At 44.0% G+C, this 17,392-nt stretch overlaps 1 protein-coding gene across 2 annotated transcripts in view; it reads right to left on the minus strand.

Annotated features, from left to right (window-relative positions):
* The window catches only part of LOC126297689 (histidine decarboxylase), a 393,180-nt gene that overhangs the window by 153,557 nt on the left and 222,231 nt on the right, over positions 1–17,392 (minus strand). For both annotated transcript variants that reach the window (XM_049988805.1, XM_049988804.1), the window contains exon 7: positions 8,999–9,142. In XM_049988805.1, coding sequence (XP_049844762.1) covers positions 8,999–9,142 — 144 coding nt within the window. The remainder of the gene's footprint in view (positions 1–8,998; positions 9,143–17,392) is intronic.

Consider the following 17,392-nt stretch of genomic DNA (forward strand, 5'->3'; position numbering starts at 1 on the left):
TCTGGTGATCAATGTATATATAGTGTAGGCGAAATAAAACTGGCCCAGAAAATATTTACAATGAGACCCGAGCAATGTATTCTGGTGTTCGAACTCTTTTCGAATAGTTACCGTTTTTATTCGTTACGGAGCCCGTTTTGTGCCATTTTGCGACTACGTTTTGCATTGCGGGCTTTGCTGGAGGTTTTGTCAAAACACTTCCAGTTTTAAACTCTTGCGCAAACATTCTGCACACCATTTGTGTTTCGCATTTCACTCGACGATGAACACGCGCTGTTTTATCGACAACACTATTTCGTGTTGCATTCAACTGCTCGCTGAACACGTCTGCTTTTCTCACTGACTGAAACGTTATAACACAGCAAAGTGCTAGGGATACGGCATGCGGGAAATGCATATGCTCAGTCGTACGAAAGCAACCGATTGATGCACCGATATCAGGGTTTGCAGCATTTTCTGTGATCGGCAGTTCTCCTATTCATTAAAAAAGGTCAATACTGTGTCACTCTATAAATATTTTCAAGGCCTATTTTATTTTGGCCACCATGTATTTACTCAGCTCCTACAAGGCGTCTTATCACAGCAGAATCAGAACTCTTACGAATCAAATCTGGTTAATCCTAGATTACTATTATTATTATTATTATTATTTCGTTTGGCATCAAGGATACATTACTTGAATTGAACAGCAATGATGTTACTGGTAACACAATATGCATATACTCCAAATAAAATAGATTACATTCATTTATGGTAATAAAAGTCGTAGATTAGATCGATAAATCAATAATATTCATATGGATAAAAACACGAGGATGACTTACATGTAAAAGAGAAAAAGTGGTTTTTATAAACAGTAATATTGACAAACAGAGTTTCAAGTTGTAATAAAAACTATAGGTTAATATCTAAAGTATCCAGCCAGGAGATTGCTTCCTGAGAGACCTCATGTATGCTGGTCAGAGTTCCAGCATATTTCCGTAGGGGCACTCGGTGACTATGTGGTGTATTGTTTGTCGTTGGTGTCCGCAGTCATACTTGGCGCTTTCAGCGATTCCCCACTTATGCTTCAAGTCCTGGCATCTTCCGTGCTTGGTGCGTATGCGATTTAGGGTGGTCCACGACCTCCTAGGTAAGTGGAATCCAGGAGGGGCTCGTGTAGGATCAGCAATGAGACCTGCAGAATCTGGATTGGCTGCGAACCATTCTTCCCGCCATGCTGTTTCTGGTTGGAATCCTTCAGAAGTAAGCCTTTTTCCAATCTCCAGGAGGGTTTCCTGGACTTACGACGTTGCCTTTGAGTGGAATCACAGTCCTGGTGTAGCGGTAACTCGGGATTCTTGGAGCATTTCTCCCATTCCCTTTTCAACGCTGCTTGACGTCGTAACTTCGGTGGTGCAATATTAGACAGAACAGGTAGCCATTCTGTGGGTGTGGATTTTATTGTCCCGGATACGCTTCTCATGGCTACATTCAGCTGCGTGTCTACCATGGCTGTGTGAGCGCTGTTCAGCCATACTGGGCTGCAATATTCCCCGACAGAGTATACAAGTGAGAGGGCAGTTGTTTTGAGTACTGATGCCTTAGTTCCCCAGCTTGTTCCGGAGAGTTTGTGTAATATATTGTTTCTGGTTTTCATTTTTAAAGCTGTTTCAGTTAGGTGTTTTCTATATGTTAGCGAACGATCCAAGGTCACGCCGAGATATTTTGGGAATGGGTTATATAACAGCAACTGATTTTTATAGGAAATTTGCGGTTTATAGCGAGTATGCTTATTACTCAGATGGAAGGTGGAGGATTCAGTTTTATTTCTGTTTACTTTGAGTCGCCATCGATTAAAAAATTCATCTAGAATTCGCAGATCCTCAGTGAGAGTCATTTCTGAAGTTGTAAAATCGTTAAACTGCGTCACCAAGGCTATGTCATCAGCATAGATAAATGTTCTTGCTTTCGTTTCGGGCAAGTCAGCGAAATATAAATTGAAAAGTAGGGGGACCAATACTGATCCTTGTGGTAGTCCGTCATTTAAAATGTATCCCTTGCTTATTTGACCTTTTAGGTGAACTTGGAATTTTCTGTTGGACAGCATGTTATTGAGTAGTTGTGCAATTCTTTTACATGGAATTATTCTTAAGAACTTAAGAAGCATGCCTTTCCGCCACACTGTATCATATGCTGATGTTAGGTCAATAAACACGGCCATTGTTTTCTTCAGGTCTTCGAAGGCCTTCTCTATGTATGTTGCCAACGCTAGCACTTGATCGCTACAACTGCGGTCTCGTCTGAATCCTAGATTACTATACCCTCGTAAACTTACAGCTGCAGTAGGATAAAAAACAGGACATTTTGTACTTAATTTGGCATGTAAATAGAGTTATTCTCCACCCAAAACTTCAGTCTGGTAGCTTTGGTACAGTGCATAAATGACGCAGTAAATGGTGGGTTTACTGATGATATTGGTATCATTAGTAGGGAAAGAAACGCAAATAAGGAAGTGGGAACCGACGACTTCTCTTTGTTTATTTGGTCATTTGTTTCTCACATACTTAGAACTGCATAACATTCAGTGTTAGTCCATTGTGTATTTTATATAATTAAGAATATAAATTGCTTTTAACGATTAACGAAAGTTAGTTGATAGCGTAGATTTTGCGCTTTTGTGCAACCAAAGAAATTACTTCCGATGCCAGTACAGTTTACATGCTCAAACATAAAACCTCTACATAACTATTGTTGTTATTATATACTCAATAGAACGTACTTCGTCATGATCAAAGGCAAGACTTTCTGTTATTAATGATAAATGCGGAAGCTATTTATAAATAACAGAAACATGTACCATATAAGTTCTACGAGGTACTGAAGCGATATTTGATATATTTTTTGTTTTTGATATTTTTTAAATTTCACTTTTTTCTGAGGAAACTGTGTTTTCTAGCGCTATGTGATAAATCTGAGTTTTTTAAAAAAATTTCTATTACTACAACATGCCTCTGTTTCACGTCACATACCAACAATTTTCTAATAAAAGCTGAATTAAACATTGACAATTTCAATTTTGCTCTAAAAACTGTTTATTTTTAAGTAACAGACCGGAGGATAACTCTGTAGTTTAGAGTTGTGAGGCCATTTGTACACCCTCACTCATTTCTAGACGGTTAATCGCTTTCTATGGGAATCCAGTAAGATACGAATCACACACGTAAACAAAATGATGGATATGAGGTAGCACCCGATAGGCGTGTAACACGCCTCACGCACAGGTAAGGCGGTTAGGCCCTTAACTCACCAAGGCTACTAGGAAAACTATCGCAGCTTATGCTCACTTATGATAGTCTATGGTAGCCTACAGTATTATAGTGTGTTGTATTGAACTGGGGACCTAGAAACGACGGAGAGGCTTCGTCGCCGCCATAGACCTCAGTGTTTCACAACTCCACAACAGACTACAGCAGTCCACTCACCCCTCCGGCGCCCCACACTGAAACCAGGGTATTTGTGCGGTTCGGCCCCAAGTGGACCTCCCACCTACCTCCACCCCCTCCCCCCTCCCCGGGAACGTCTCACACCAGACGATGGAAATCCCAAATGCTTGCGTGGTAGAGTAATAATGGTGTACGCGTACGTGGAGACAGTGTTTGCGCAGCAATCGCCGACATAGTGTAACTGAGGCGAAAAAGGGCAACCAGCCCGCATTCGCCGAGGCAGATGGAAAACCGCCTTACAAACCATCCACAGACTGGCCGACACACCGGACCTCGACACCAATCCGCTCGGAAAGCAGTGCGTTAGACCGCACAGCCTACAGTACTTTTGCAAATCCAAATGAACATACCACTGGAGGTACCTCATGCATAACCTGTAAATTATGACGTCCTCTGAATAAATTTAGAGTAGTATTGTTGCTATCAATTTCTTTGGCAACTACTCTCGCCTCTGAAAGGCACAGATAAACTGATTTAGTGGTGATGTTAATTTAGTTATATCAGTGCCTACTCAAATTATTTCAAGACGTGAAAGCTCAAATTATATTTTCCAAAATTTAAAATCTCTGTTCGTAATTGAGTTGATTTCAACCATTGAGAACACCAATAGGTTCTAGATACAAAATTACTTAAGTTAAATATCGACCACGTAAGTTCGTCTTCGTAGCCATTGAGTGGTGTAGAAGTCCGCAGCTTGGAGTCTCGACAAATAACATTTTGTCCACCTGGTGGCCACGCAGGAGCTACACTTACACCTGACCGCTGCTAAGAGAAAAATTATATTCGGTTTAAGTCATTTCTGCATGAAGAGAAAACACTTTTCCCTCCTGCAAAGCATATATGTACGTGAAATGGATGTGAAAAGCGTTAGTATGTCTGTTTATGTCTAAGTTGGCCCCGGAATGCAACGAGAGGACGTTGGCTGAAAATATGACACTTACATTAAAAGTCGTGTAGGAGTTTGAGCACTTCACTAAAGTATGTGATTAAATACGTTAAATTTTATTATACTTACATTACTAATGCCTTTAGTAAAGCATTAACCTAGCATCGCAAATGTCAGCACGTGGCTGGTTTTAACATACGACTCTTAGTCTGTCTACAAAGACGTCACAATTTTAATTTACCTTAAATCTTGCTAATGTCAACGCCTTTTCAGATTACCATGACGACATATCATTACGCTTTCCTCAATCAACTAAGCGTACATGAGAAGTCAAAACCACCAAGCCTCTGCTGGAGGTGAACTTTAGCATGACAGACTCCTGGACACATGCCACGTTCTGCTAGCTTCGCATTTCTGTCACAGTGCGGTCATCCTCCAAACTCTAGCTACATTTTTTATCACAATTTAATATTTGTTTATATTAAATTCTTATTTCTTATCTCAGTCAGACGTCCTTCTACCGTAAGCTACTATTCACTCTCCTAAGCGTGTCAGTTCTTATCATTGTTGTATTACTCTAATTATGTATTTTCTGTGATTTTCTGGAGCTGCATTTGGCGCGCAGTGTTCGTTAGTAGCCACTCCACGGGAGGACAGTAGGGAGTCTGCGGGTGCTCGCCGAAACTTGCCCGTACCAGAGTTCTGGCGCTCAAGTTGGTTATTTCCGAGAATCGGCGGTGTCTCCGACCTGCAAGCAGCTCGCAGTATCTGCCCTGTCCAGCACAGAAAATCCAACGCACGGAAACTAAGTGCCTATGTTCCTTAATGTACTTTAATAGCTGAATAGGAGGGTTGTATGGTTACAGACAGCTAGAGTCAAACCTGTAGAATAGTTAGAGTCTTTAGTTCAGAGGACGTTACAAGAGATAGTAAGTAAGACAGAGGTGAACAGCTTCGTGTCTGAGAACTACCGATAAAATAAGCAACAAAGCAGTACATTTAAAGTCACTAGCTTCCGTATATAGATTGTTGTATGACTTATACAAGGTGTTTAAAAATCTATATTTTGAGAGGCGGTAGTACGGGCGAAAAGGAAACGAAAACACCGCCGTTCTGGTGACATATGGCCCAATCAGACCAGACCGAATGCCGTGTCATTCTCAGCCAATGGCTTCATCGAGATGCGATATGCAGGAGCGTGCACTCAGTATAGCACTCTTCTGCCCGTTGTCTGTTTAGCAGATCTGGTGCTGCTGCTTCTCATTCAAGCAGCTCTTCGAATGGCTCCGGCTCAGGCTCAAGTCCTCCTATCAAGTTCAAATATCTGGCAGTACCTGAAATCGAACCCAGATCACCGCGTTGTTATGTCGCGAACGTTTCTTAGCGGATACCGCATGAGATCTTTCAAATTCTTTCGATGAGAACCATAATTGATTTTTTTTATGTTTTATTACGGAGTGTGGTGACTCTCCTGACCGAGCTACCGTGCCTCCTGCAATCAGATACGGAGGCAGACAATATAAACCAAAATAAAATAAAAATGTGCAGTAAACGTGGGCTGTATAGTACATTAAAGCGTCAAAGAAACTGGTATAGGTATGCCTATTCAAATACAGAGATATGTAAACAGACTGAATACGGTGTTGCGGTCGGCAATGCCTATATAAGACAACAAGTGTCTGCCACAGTTGTCAGATCGGTTACTGCTACTACAGTGGCAGGTTATCAACATTTAAGTGAATTTGAACGTGGTGTTACAGTCGGCGCACGAGAGATGGAACACAGCACCACCGAGGCCGCAGTGAAGTGGGGATTTTCCCGTACTGAAGAGCAGAAGAAACTGGCATAGGCATGCGAATTCAAATGTAGAGATATGTAAACAGGTAGAACAGGCCGCTGCCGTCGGAAGCCCCTAAATAAGACAATAAGTGTCTGGCGCAGTTGTTAGATCGGTTACTGCTGCTAAAATGGCGGGTTTCAAGATTTAAACGAGTTTGAACGTGGTATTATAGTCGGCGCACGAGCGATGGGACACAGCATCGCGGAGGTAGCGATGAAGTGAGGATTTTCCCGCACGATCATTTCACGAGTGTACCAGGAATATCGGGAATCCGGTAAAACATCAAATCTCCGACGTCAATGCGGCAGGAAGAAGATCATGCAAGAACGGGAACAACGACGACTGAAGAGAATCGTTCAACGTGACAGAAATACAACCCATCCACAAATTGCTGCAGATTTCAATGCTCGGCCATCAGCGTGCGAACAATTCAACCAAACATCATCGCTATGGGCATTCGAAGCCGAAGGCCCACTCGTGTACCCTTGATAACTGCACGACACAAAGCCTTACGTCTCACCTGGAGTCAACATCGACAGTGGACTGCTGATGCCTGGAAACATGACGACTCTCGTTTCAAATTGTATCGAGAGGATGGACGTGTACGGATATGGAGACAACCTCATGAATCCATGGACACTGACAGCCAGGAGGGGACTGTTCAAGCTGGTGATGGCTCTGTAATGGAGTGGGGCGTGCTCAGTTGCAGTTATATGAGACCCTTGATGCGTCTAGATACGACTCTGACAGGTGTCACGTACGTAAGTATCCTCTCTGATCACCTACATCCATACACGTCCATTGTGAATTTCGACTATGCGATACCCTACACGTCCAGAATTGCTACAGAGCGTCTCCAGGAACACTATTCCGAGTTTAAACACTTTCGCTGGCTACCAAACTCCCCAGACATAAGCGTTATTGAGCATAGCTGGGATGCCTCACAACGTGCTGTTCACAAGAGATCTCCACCCTCTCGTACTGTTACAAAAAATGATTCAAATGGCTCTGAGTAGTATGGGACTTAACATCTGAGGTCATCAGTCCCCTAGACGTAGAACTACTTAAACCTAAGTAATCTAAGGACACCACACACATCCATGCCCGAGGCAAGATTCGAACCTGTGAGCGTAGCGGTCGCGCGGTCCGTACTCTTGCAAATATATGGACAGCCTTGCAGGATTCACAGTGTTAATTCCCTCCAGCACTATTTCAGACATTAGTCGAGTCCATGTTACGTATGTGTACCAGGTTTTTTGGCTCTTCAGTGTACAAACCGTACGAGCTATGAGTACTTGTTCATCTTCGCTACTGTGAAACGCATCTCCTCTACTCCAAGCTCTTTGCTATTACGAATGACAAAGAACTGAGGGCACATTCGTCTATTATTCTCCAGGATATAGTCTGCAGTACACAACTGCTAGAGATGTGTTCCATGCATAGTGGTGAACCAGCCCAGTTTCTCCGAAATGTCCGAGATCACTTTACACAATTCGTAATGGGTTGGTCGAGAAGGTCCAGTTTGTTGTCCAGCTCATTTTCCTGATCATAATCAAAAAATGGTTCAAATGGCTCTGAGCACTATGGGACTTAACCTCTATGGTCATCAGTCCCCTAGAACTTAGAACTACTTAAACCTAACTAACCTAAGGACAGCACACAACACCCAATCATCACGAGGCACCTGATCATAATCCCTTCGATTTTTCGTTGTGGCAACACCCGAAATCTTTGGCGTATTCACGCCCTATTAGTGACGTACGAACTTTACAGGAACGCGTCTATAATGCTTGCCAGGGCATCCATGACAAAAACGGAGTTTTTGAGAGAGTGCGTGATTCCCTAAGACGTCTGACAGAAGGATGCTTTACTATGAATGGACGCCATATTGAGCACCTCCTTTAGAGATGACTCACAGGGGCAGATCGTATGTAATAACAAGCGGATTATGTTAGAGGCTCTCCTGTTTCACAGTAACGGAATAATATGTTCTCATTGGGTTACTCATTTGTTTACTGCGTTCTGTAGGTCGTTATTAATAGCAAACAGCTTCGAGTAATATAGTGTGTTTCCCAGTAGCGACGATGAACAAGTGCTCATAGCCCTTGAGGGATGCATTTTAGACTCCACGTCTAATGGGCATTTTTGTCTTGCTTTGGTCCATACTACCACATCTCAAACTATGGAATTCTTTCGTATTTAACACTCTGTATTGAGAAATTCCACCTCGGTATCTCAGTGGTCGGCGTGTCTGCCTTCTATGCAGAGGAGCCGGCTTCGACTCCCGATTTTGCTAGGAATTTTTCCTTGGTGGGAGGGCTGGTCTGGTATGCACTCAGCCTCGGGACCAGATGACCATCTGTACCGCACATTCGTGATGTCATTGGCAGGGGAATACACGGCCGTCGGTCGGTCCCGATTGGCTCAGAACGTGGAGCTTCGGTGTGTTATATTCAGAAACCTAGCTTACGGACGCAATAAACTGGTTTGATGCTTCCGCCACAACAGCTGTCGCTACATAAATGGCGTCAAATTCTTTGGGCTAAAGACCCGGAGGTAGTTCCTTATGACCAAAGTGTTAAAACTGATAGACTGGACGTCGGATGTTATTTACGAATAAAGCTGCGGATAACAACATTCTGCCAGTGCCTGCGGCGTCCTGATCTCCAGACCAAGCTCTAACATTGTTCATACCTAACGTTGACGACTCACTTCTCTCTGTAGGCTGAAACATTCTGCTGAGGAAGCAGATAAAAATAAGCTTTTTACGTTAGAATGAGTACTCACGTAGAAGGGAATGAGTCCCTTGGCGCGGTCGCGGCGCACGGCTTCGCGCAGGCGGTCCCCGCGCAGGCTGAGTTCGCTGTCGCTCGGCACGAAGCGCATCTGCACCAGACCGATGAGCCCCGCCTTCTCCACAGACGAATGCGCCTGCAACCACCACACATCACTTCTTTACACATCCACTGCTTACTTTATATTATTTATGGCATTTTCTGCACAGTTACACTCGTTATGGCTGGATGAGTTTTAAAGGAGAAAGTTAAACTGTGAGAAATAATTGAAAATTTATAACAATTATCATCTCCACACTTAAAGTTTAACTTAAAATAACAGCAAACATTCAGCCCATACAAATACGTAAAATCAACGAACGAATGTTACTCAGCATCAGGGTCATATGAAGGATCTAGAGACCCCCAAGGCTCGACGATGGGAAATTTTGCGATAACAGACCAGCATTTTAGAACTGTTTCCGACCTAAAAGCTTGATATCCAGCGTTTAACGTTTATTATTTAACAAAACACAATTTCACTCTACAATTTATGATTTAATGAAATTATGAGATTAAAAAACGAGAAGAACTGAAATCATTCAGGTATTCAATGTGATTCATTAACATCTCTATGAACAACTATATTTTAAAAAAATTCAATAGTTGAGATTAATATCTACAGAAAAATCAGTATTTCAGTTTTAGTAATAACATATCGTAACTATAAGCAAACAGTTTTACAAGGAAAATGCAAGACAACAAGGTAAATATTTGCTAAATATTTAATTCAAACACAATATTTTTAAAAACAATCGGCCTTAAAATGAAAGTTTTAAGACAACTTAATAGCTGGCTCATGGAGTTACAACGCTAAAACGTCTACCAACGCAACTGTAGCGTTCACAAAAAGTAATACGAACAGAAAGAATAAATTTGACGTGAAAAAATGAAAAGGTTCACAATGTGGTATTATGGAACTGTCTCGCAAAACCTCACGAACATTTTTAAACACCGAGCGAAGTGACGCTGTGTTTAGCACACTGCACTCGATTCGGGAGGACGAAGGTTCAAACCCGCGTCCGGCCATCCTGATTTAGGTTTTCCGTGATTTCCCTAAATCGCTTCTGGCAAATGCCGGGATGGTTCCTTTGAAAGGACACTGCCGACTTCTTTCTCCATCCTTTCCTAAGCCGATGGGACCGATGACCTCGCTGTATAGTCCCCTCCCCCAAATCAACCAAACAACCAACCATTCTTAAGCTGCGTGATGTTAAAATAGCGTTCCAGACAAATAGGCTAGTGACGTATAACTTGATACATGGCGCCAGTAAAAAGATAAATCAGTTAGAAAGATCGACAGTTTATAAAATTCGTTGCGCATCCTGTGATTCATAGTATATTGGACAGACAACAAACATAAATATGGATTCAGGCTGTGTAATTATGACAAATCAGCTGTTGTGAATCATGTTTATGAAACAAGTCATCCCCTTAAGGGGATAAATGAAGACTTGGAAATCTTGCACATAGAAAAGAAAGAGAGGAAACTCGACTTGCTGGAAAAACTGGAGATCGCCGTTTATGAAAAAAAAAGCATGACAATATTCTGAATGCAAAAGGTAATGACAACGGAATCAGATTTCTTAACGCCTTTGTAGAATTATTTACTGCAGATACGTAATTATAAATCTGCATTGCCTCTTTGACGAAGTAGCTAAAAGCTAACGACCATAGACTGAAATGAGGAGAATGCAGGCGATCAGTATAACACCACTATGGTTGAGTCACTAGCTACGCCTAAGCAATAATACCACGAACGTGTCTGTTCACAGCAAACCCTGGAGCCCTGCATAAGCGTCAACATGACACTCTTGGGACCCAAGATAGATGAACACAAAGTGGTCTGGTGAAGTATGGGGTGTGAGACGACACTGCCACTGACAGAAGTCTTCGATTTTAACTTAAGATGAGGACCCATAATCCAATGTGTTTTTCTTCCATTTTCTCCTGTGACAGCCGCAGTTGTGCTGGTAGACTTTTTAATGCTTTAATCCAATAAAATATCTACATCTACATACATACTGCACAAGCCACCTAACGGTGTGTGACGAAGGGTACCTCTATCGCTCCTCCCTTCTATTCCAGTCTCGTATTTTTCGTGGAAAGAAAGATTGTTGGTATGCCTTTGTGTGGGCTCTAATCTCTCTGATTTTATCCTCACGGTCCTTCGCGAGATATACGTAGGAGTGAGCAATATACTGCTTGACTCATCGGTGAAGGTATGTTCTCGAAACTTCAACAAAAGTCCGTACCGAGCTACTGAGCGTCTCTCATGCAGAGTCTTCCACTGGAGTTTATCTATCATCTCCGTAACGCTTTTGCAATTACTAAATGACCCTGTAACGAAGCGCGTCCGTTGGATCTTCTCTATCTCTTCTATGAACCCTATCTGGTACGGATCCCACACCGGTGAGCAGTATTCAAGCAGTGGGCGAACAAGTGTACTGTAACCTACTTCCTTTGTTTACGGACTGCATTTCCTTAGGATTCTTCCAATGAATTTCAGTCTGGCATCTGCTTTACCGAAGATTAATTTTATATGGTTATTCCATTTTAAATCACTCCTAATGCCGACTCCCAGATAATTAATGGAAATAACTGCTTCCAGTTGCTGACCTGCTACATTGTAGCTAAATGATAAAGGATCTTTCTTTCTATGTATTTATCAGCACATTACACTTGCCTACAACTTGATGATGAGAGCATTGTTTCTCGAAATTCGTTGTTGAGTTTTGTGTAGGACAAAAATTACGGTTGAATACTACTAATTATTCCTGTAGAAACATAAATGGATAACATTAAGTCTTAATGGTCAATTGGATACCGCTTATAATTTATATTAATGAAGGTACATATGATATCTTCATGGTTTGTGTGTCTCAAAACATCACTTTCAATACTAACCGAAGCAGAACTTACCGTTATAACGGTCATGATAGTCGCTTGACCATGCTACGACGTCACGAGTCAGTATGCTATCTGTCAGACGCTTTAGGTCTGAAGACGTCTTATACGTTTCCCGCAATATCTCGTTAGCTAGAAAAGTATATGAATATTTGGGTTTCCCCCGTTTCAAAAGCAATACTTGCGTCTCGTGACAGGAAGTAAAACTACTGTATTTACGGGTCCTAGTTTGGGTGAAATGAGGTATGGAAGAAATGGGCTTTCTAAAAAATCGAAGTCGCTTCAAACCGGCAAAATTTCGTTAAACAATATTTCAAAAGTTTCAATGATTTTACCAACTGAATCGTCGCGCGTCTAAACGGTCGCCTCTGGGCACTGGATGTTAGGGAGCAAGGGGTGAGAGAGGTGAATGTTGGCTCAAATTTCATCAGTTTTCCGTTGAAAAATACAGCTGAACAATCTCATACAAAATAGTCACGTCGACATCTTGTATGGCAGTAAGAGCTCCCGCATCACAGTTTTAAAATAAAGATACACTTTCTGACAAAAAACGTGAAGCACCCACAAGCTATGGACGAATGCCAATGTACAGCTAAGCCTAAACACCATAGGTGGGTATGTAAATCATCAGAGCAGCAGTTATCAATGACAGGTAGAACAAATTGCATTAGTGTTATTACAAGGAGTAGTACGGTATATATGGTGCGTGAACAGAATAAGTTATTGAGTGATTACTGTGAACGACACAAAGATGCCGCGTACTCGCGTGAGAAAGCGCTATCAACACCTGACAAAGTTTGAAAGCTGCCTCATTGTGGGTCTCGATTTGGCCGAATGGTCGAATCGTGTTTTCGGGGCGGTCGGATGTGACAGTGCCCTGATGTGGGATTGCATGGGAACCTGGGGGCAGGTATACTAGTCCGGACGACAACGTCGGACCACCACATGGGAATCTGGGGGCAGGTATACTAGTCTGGACGACAAGTCGGACCACCACATGGGACGAACACCGTACTGTGCACAGAGCACGTCCGAGAATAAGTAATGGACTCCCTGCAACATTCTGTGTCATCCCACGCTATTGGTCGGAGACTAGCAGCGGCCGGACTAGGGAGTTATCGTTCCAAGCCGTTAACACAACATAAAAATTGGCTGCGTTTGGAGTGGTGTCGTGCTGATGAATGGTGTCGCATTGCGTTCCGGAATGAATTACGGTTCAGCATCACACCTGACGCCCATCGTTGGCGAGTATGACGACAGTCTGGAGTGCTGTCCACTTCGTCAACCATTTTGGTGATGTGCAGCCATGTAACTTCTGGCATCATGGAGTGACGAGCCAACAGGTATGACTTAAGGTCATGGCTGGTAGCAACTGAGGGAACTCTGATGGCTCAACATCCTGCGTCCTCGTGTGTTAAGTCTCATGCGACAGCATCGCGATGCTATTTTTCAGGGGATAAAATGCTCTCCTACCCATGAACTGTTTATGTGAAGCTGAGGTACTTTCGCTTCCTGAAATATCGCTAGATCTGCCCTTGATGCAATATGTATGGGACTAGCTCGAAGTCAGTTCCATCCTAGCACTGGTATCCAGGTTAGTAGAGACTATTTGCAACAGCTTTGGACCAGCATGCTACAGGAGAGGATACTATGCATTTACTACAACCTTCCTAATCTAATCGGTGCACGCATCCAGGCGAGAAGGTGTGCAACGTCATGCTGATACGTGGGCTCGTACTGTTAAGTTATTTACCGATTTGTCTTACTACTGTAATCATTGAAATACACTCCTGGAAATTGAAATAAGAACACCGTGAATTCATTGTCCCAGGAAGGGGAAACTTTATTGACACATTCCTGGGGTCAGATACATCACATGATCACACTGACAGAACCACAGGCACATAGACACAGGCAACAGAGCATGCACAATGTCGGCACTAATACAGTGTATATCCACCTTTCGCAGCAATGCAGGCTGCTATTCTCCCATGGAGACGATCGTAGAGATGCTGGATGTAGTCCTGTGGAACGGCTTGCCATGCCATTTCCACCTGGCGCCTCAGTTGGACCAGCGTTCGTGCTGGACGTGCAGACCGCGTGAGACGACGCTTCATCCAGTCCCAAACATGCTCAATGGGGGACAGATCCGGAGATCTTGCTGGCCAGGGTAGTTGACTTACACCTTCTAGAGCACGTTGGGTGGCACGGGATACATGCGGACATGCATTGTCCTGTTGGAACAGCAAGTTCCCTAGCCGGTCTAGGAATGGTAGAACGACGGGTTCGATGACGGTTTGGATGTACCGTGCACTATTCAGTGTCCCCTCAACGATCACCAGAGGTGTACGGCCAGTGTAGGAGATCGCTCCCCACACCCTGATGCCGGGTGTTGGCCCTGTGTGCCTCGGTCGTATGCAGTCCTGATTGTGGCGCTCACCTGCACGGCGCCAAACACGCATACGACCATCATTGGCACCAAGGCAGAAGCGACTCTCATCGCTGAAGACGACACGTCTCCATTCGGGCCTCCATTCACGCCTGTCGCGACACCACTGGAGGCGGGCTGCACGATGTTTGGGCGTGAGCGGAAGACAGCCTAACGGTGTGCGGGACCGTAGCCCGGCTTCATGGAGACGGTTGCGAATGGTCCTCGCCGATACCCCAGGAGCAACAGTGTCCCTAATTTGCTGGGAAGTGGCGGTGCGGTCCCCTACGGCACTGCGTAGGATCCTACGGTCTTGGCGTGCATCCGTGCGTCGCTGCGGTCCGGTCCCAGGTCGAAGGGGTACGTGCACCTTCCGCCGACCACTGGCGACAACATCGATGTACTGTGGAGACCTCACGCCCCACGTGTTGAGCAATTCGGCGGTACGTCCACCCGGCCTCCCGCATGCCCACTATAGGCCCTCGCTCAAAGTCCGTCAACTGCACATACGGTTCACGTCCACGCTGTCGCGGCATGCTACCAGTGTTAAAGACTGTGATGGAGCTCCGTATGCCTCGGCAAACTGGCTGACACTGACGGCGGCGGTGCACAAATGCTGCGCAGCTAGCGCCATTCGACGGCCAACACCGCGGTTCCTGGTGTGTCCGCTGTGCCGTGCGTGTGATCATTGCTTGTACAGCCCTCTCGCAGTGTCCGGAGCAAGTGTGGTGGGTCTGACACACCGGTGTCAATGTGTTCTTTTTTCCATTTCCAGGAGTGTAAGAGCACTTACCCTGTCAACCCATGAAGTTCCATTGCGTTTCCTACTCGCCTTCTGGGTGCTTCACTTTCTTCGCCAGTCAGTGTATTTTGTATTTTAAATTTTTATGTTGCGAGCCTCTATGTAATGTGGCACCTAGGTGGCCACCTAGATGATCTGCGCGTAAATGCTGCTCTGCTCAGCGTACAGAATAGCACACTTCTCGTAAGTTAACAACAATAAGTGAAGGTATGTATATTGTTTTTATTCGCTGTACGTAGCGTATACAGAAATTAGATGGCCAAAAATGGTTAAATGGCTCTGAGCGACTTAACTTCTGAGGTCATCAGTCGCCTAGAACTTAGAACTAATTAAACCTAACTAACCTAAGGACATCACACACAACCATACCCGAGGCAAGATTCGAACCTGCGACCGTAGCGGTCGCTCGGCTCCAGACTGCAGCGCCTGGAACCGCACGGCCACTCCGGCCGGCTTAGATGACCAAATTGTAAATCATTATAACCAGGAAACGTTTATTGGCGTTGTGAATCTGCAGTTGTGATTATTAATTTCTTAAAAAAATATTACTTTTGTTCATTTTGCACTTCATTTACGTCAAATCTCTGACAGCAGATCGTATAGGGAAAAGGTACAACAGAGGCTAACTCACAGCAGCTACATCCCCATGCTCTAAACGATTTCCTAGTGATATATATCTAAAAGACAATTCCAGCAAGACATCACATTCTTTCATGAATGAGTTGTTATATTTACAAATGGGGCCGCGTGGAGTAGCCGCGCAGTCTGAGGCGTCTTGTCACGATCCACGGGGCTCCCCCCGTCAGAGATTCGAGTCCTCCCTCGGGCATGTGTGTGCGTGTCGTCCTTAGCGTAAATTAGTTTAAGTTAGATTAACTAGTGTGTAAGCTTAGCGACCGATGACCTCAGCAGTTTGGTCCCACAGGAACTTACCACAAACCACCAAACTGTTACATGCTATGATGACCATCACTGCGTGCACCCTTGCACGAGTACAATTGAAGCTCCTGGTATGAACATCAATTGGTTAGGACAATTAGCATTTCGCATATGTCACTCTGACGTTAATATCAGGTATGTGTTCCCTTCTGATTATACTGTATTCCAGGATAGTATATACTTTGTGATCGTCGTTTTGAAACCTTTTGAGTTGTAGTATCTCTGCAAACTACAAAGATCGTTTTCGGGAGAGCACCTAATTAATCTGTGCAGGCACGTTTGATTTGGAGAGTAATAACCTAACTAACCTAAGGACATCACACACATCCATGCCCGAGGCAGGATTCGAACCTTCAACCGTAGCGGTCACGCGGTTTCAAACTGTAGCGCCTAGAACCGCTCTGCCACCACGGCCGGCTCTCTCCCCCTCCCCCCTCCCCACCATTTCACACACTAAATATCCCTCATCTTTCTTCATTTTAAAAATAAATTTTTTTCATTCTACAATTTAGTTAGGTGATGAAGTTTGTGTTAATGTTGGAGAGGGGAACAACAGCCAGAAGGGGGGAGGGAGGGGGGGGGTGGCTACTAACTAGCTAATGTCTGCTTCCACTCAGGGGTAATGGATTAGAAAGGTTGGGAACTACTGGTCTAGTCTCTATTACACAAACTGGGAGCAATCAGTTTACACGTCAAACTAACAAAACAACATATCACCAAACACGGTTGGAAATCACACGATGAAAACATCTAGGGTTCTAGGAGACTGCTGCCCTGAATAAAACGAAACCGGGAAAGGCTCCCGATTCTGAAGTTATCCACGTGGAATTTCTGATTAGCTGTGCAAAGTACTGAATAAAGTGGCTCTCAAGATTTATCACTGATATAAGAAACTCAGAAAACATACCCTACCTCCGCAATGGAGCAAAACTAGACGCCATAATTAATTCAGATAACCCAAATAACATACTAAACAACCATCGTCGAATTGCCCTGTTCAACACAAGGTATAAACTGCTGGACAGAATCGTTTGTAATGGTACGGATACTTTGATATGAAATAAAATATCTACGAAACAAAAAGAAGCGGCACAGACGAAGTACTAGCGCTGTGCACGTACGTAGAGGCAGGCTTCCAGGAACATCTAAATGACATTTCTTGCGTTCGTAGACCTGACAGCAGCAGATGACTCTGTCTGGAGGTAGAGCTTAATTTCCAAGTATCTCTGGGCCATACGTTTTTTTTCAATGAGCTCCCCGAAGGATTCGTT

Source organism: Schistocerca gregaria, chromosome X (genome assembly GCF_023897955.1).
Source record: "Schistocerca gregaria isolate iqSchGreg1 chromosome X, iqSchGreg1.2, whole genome shotgun sequence".
Taxonomy (NCBI): Eukaryota; Metazoa; Arthropoda; class Insecta; order Orthoptera; family Acrididae; genus Schistocerca; species Schistocerca gregaria.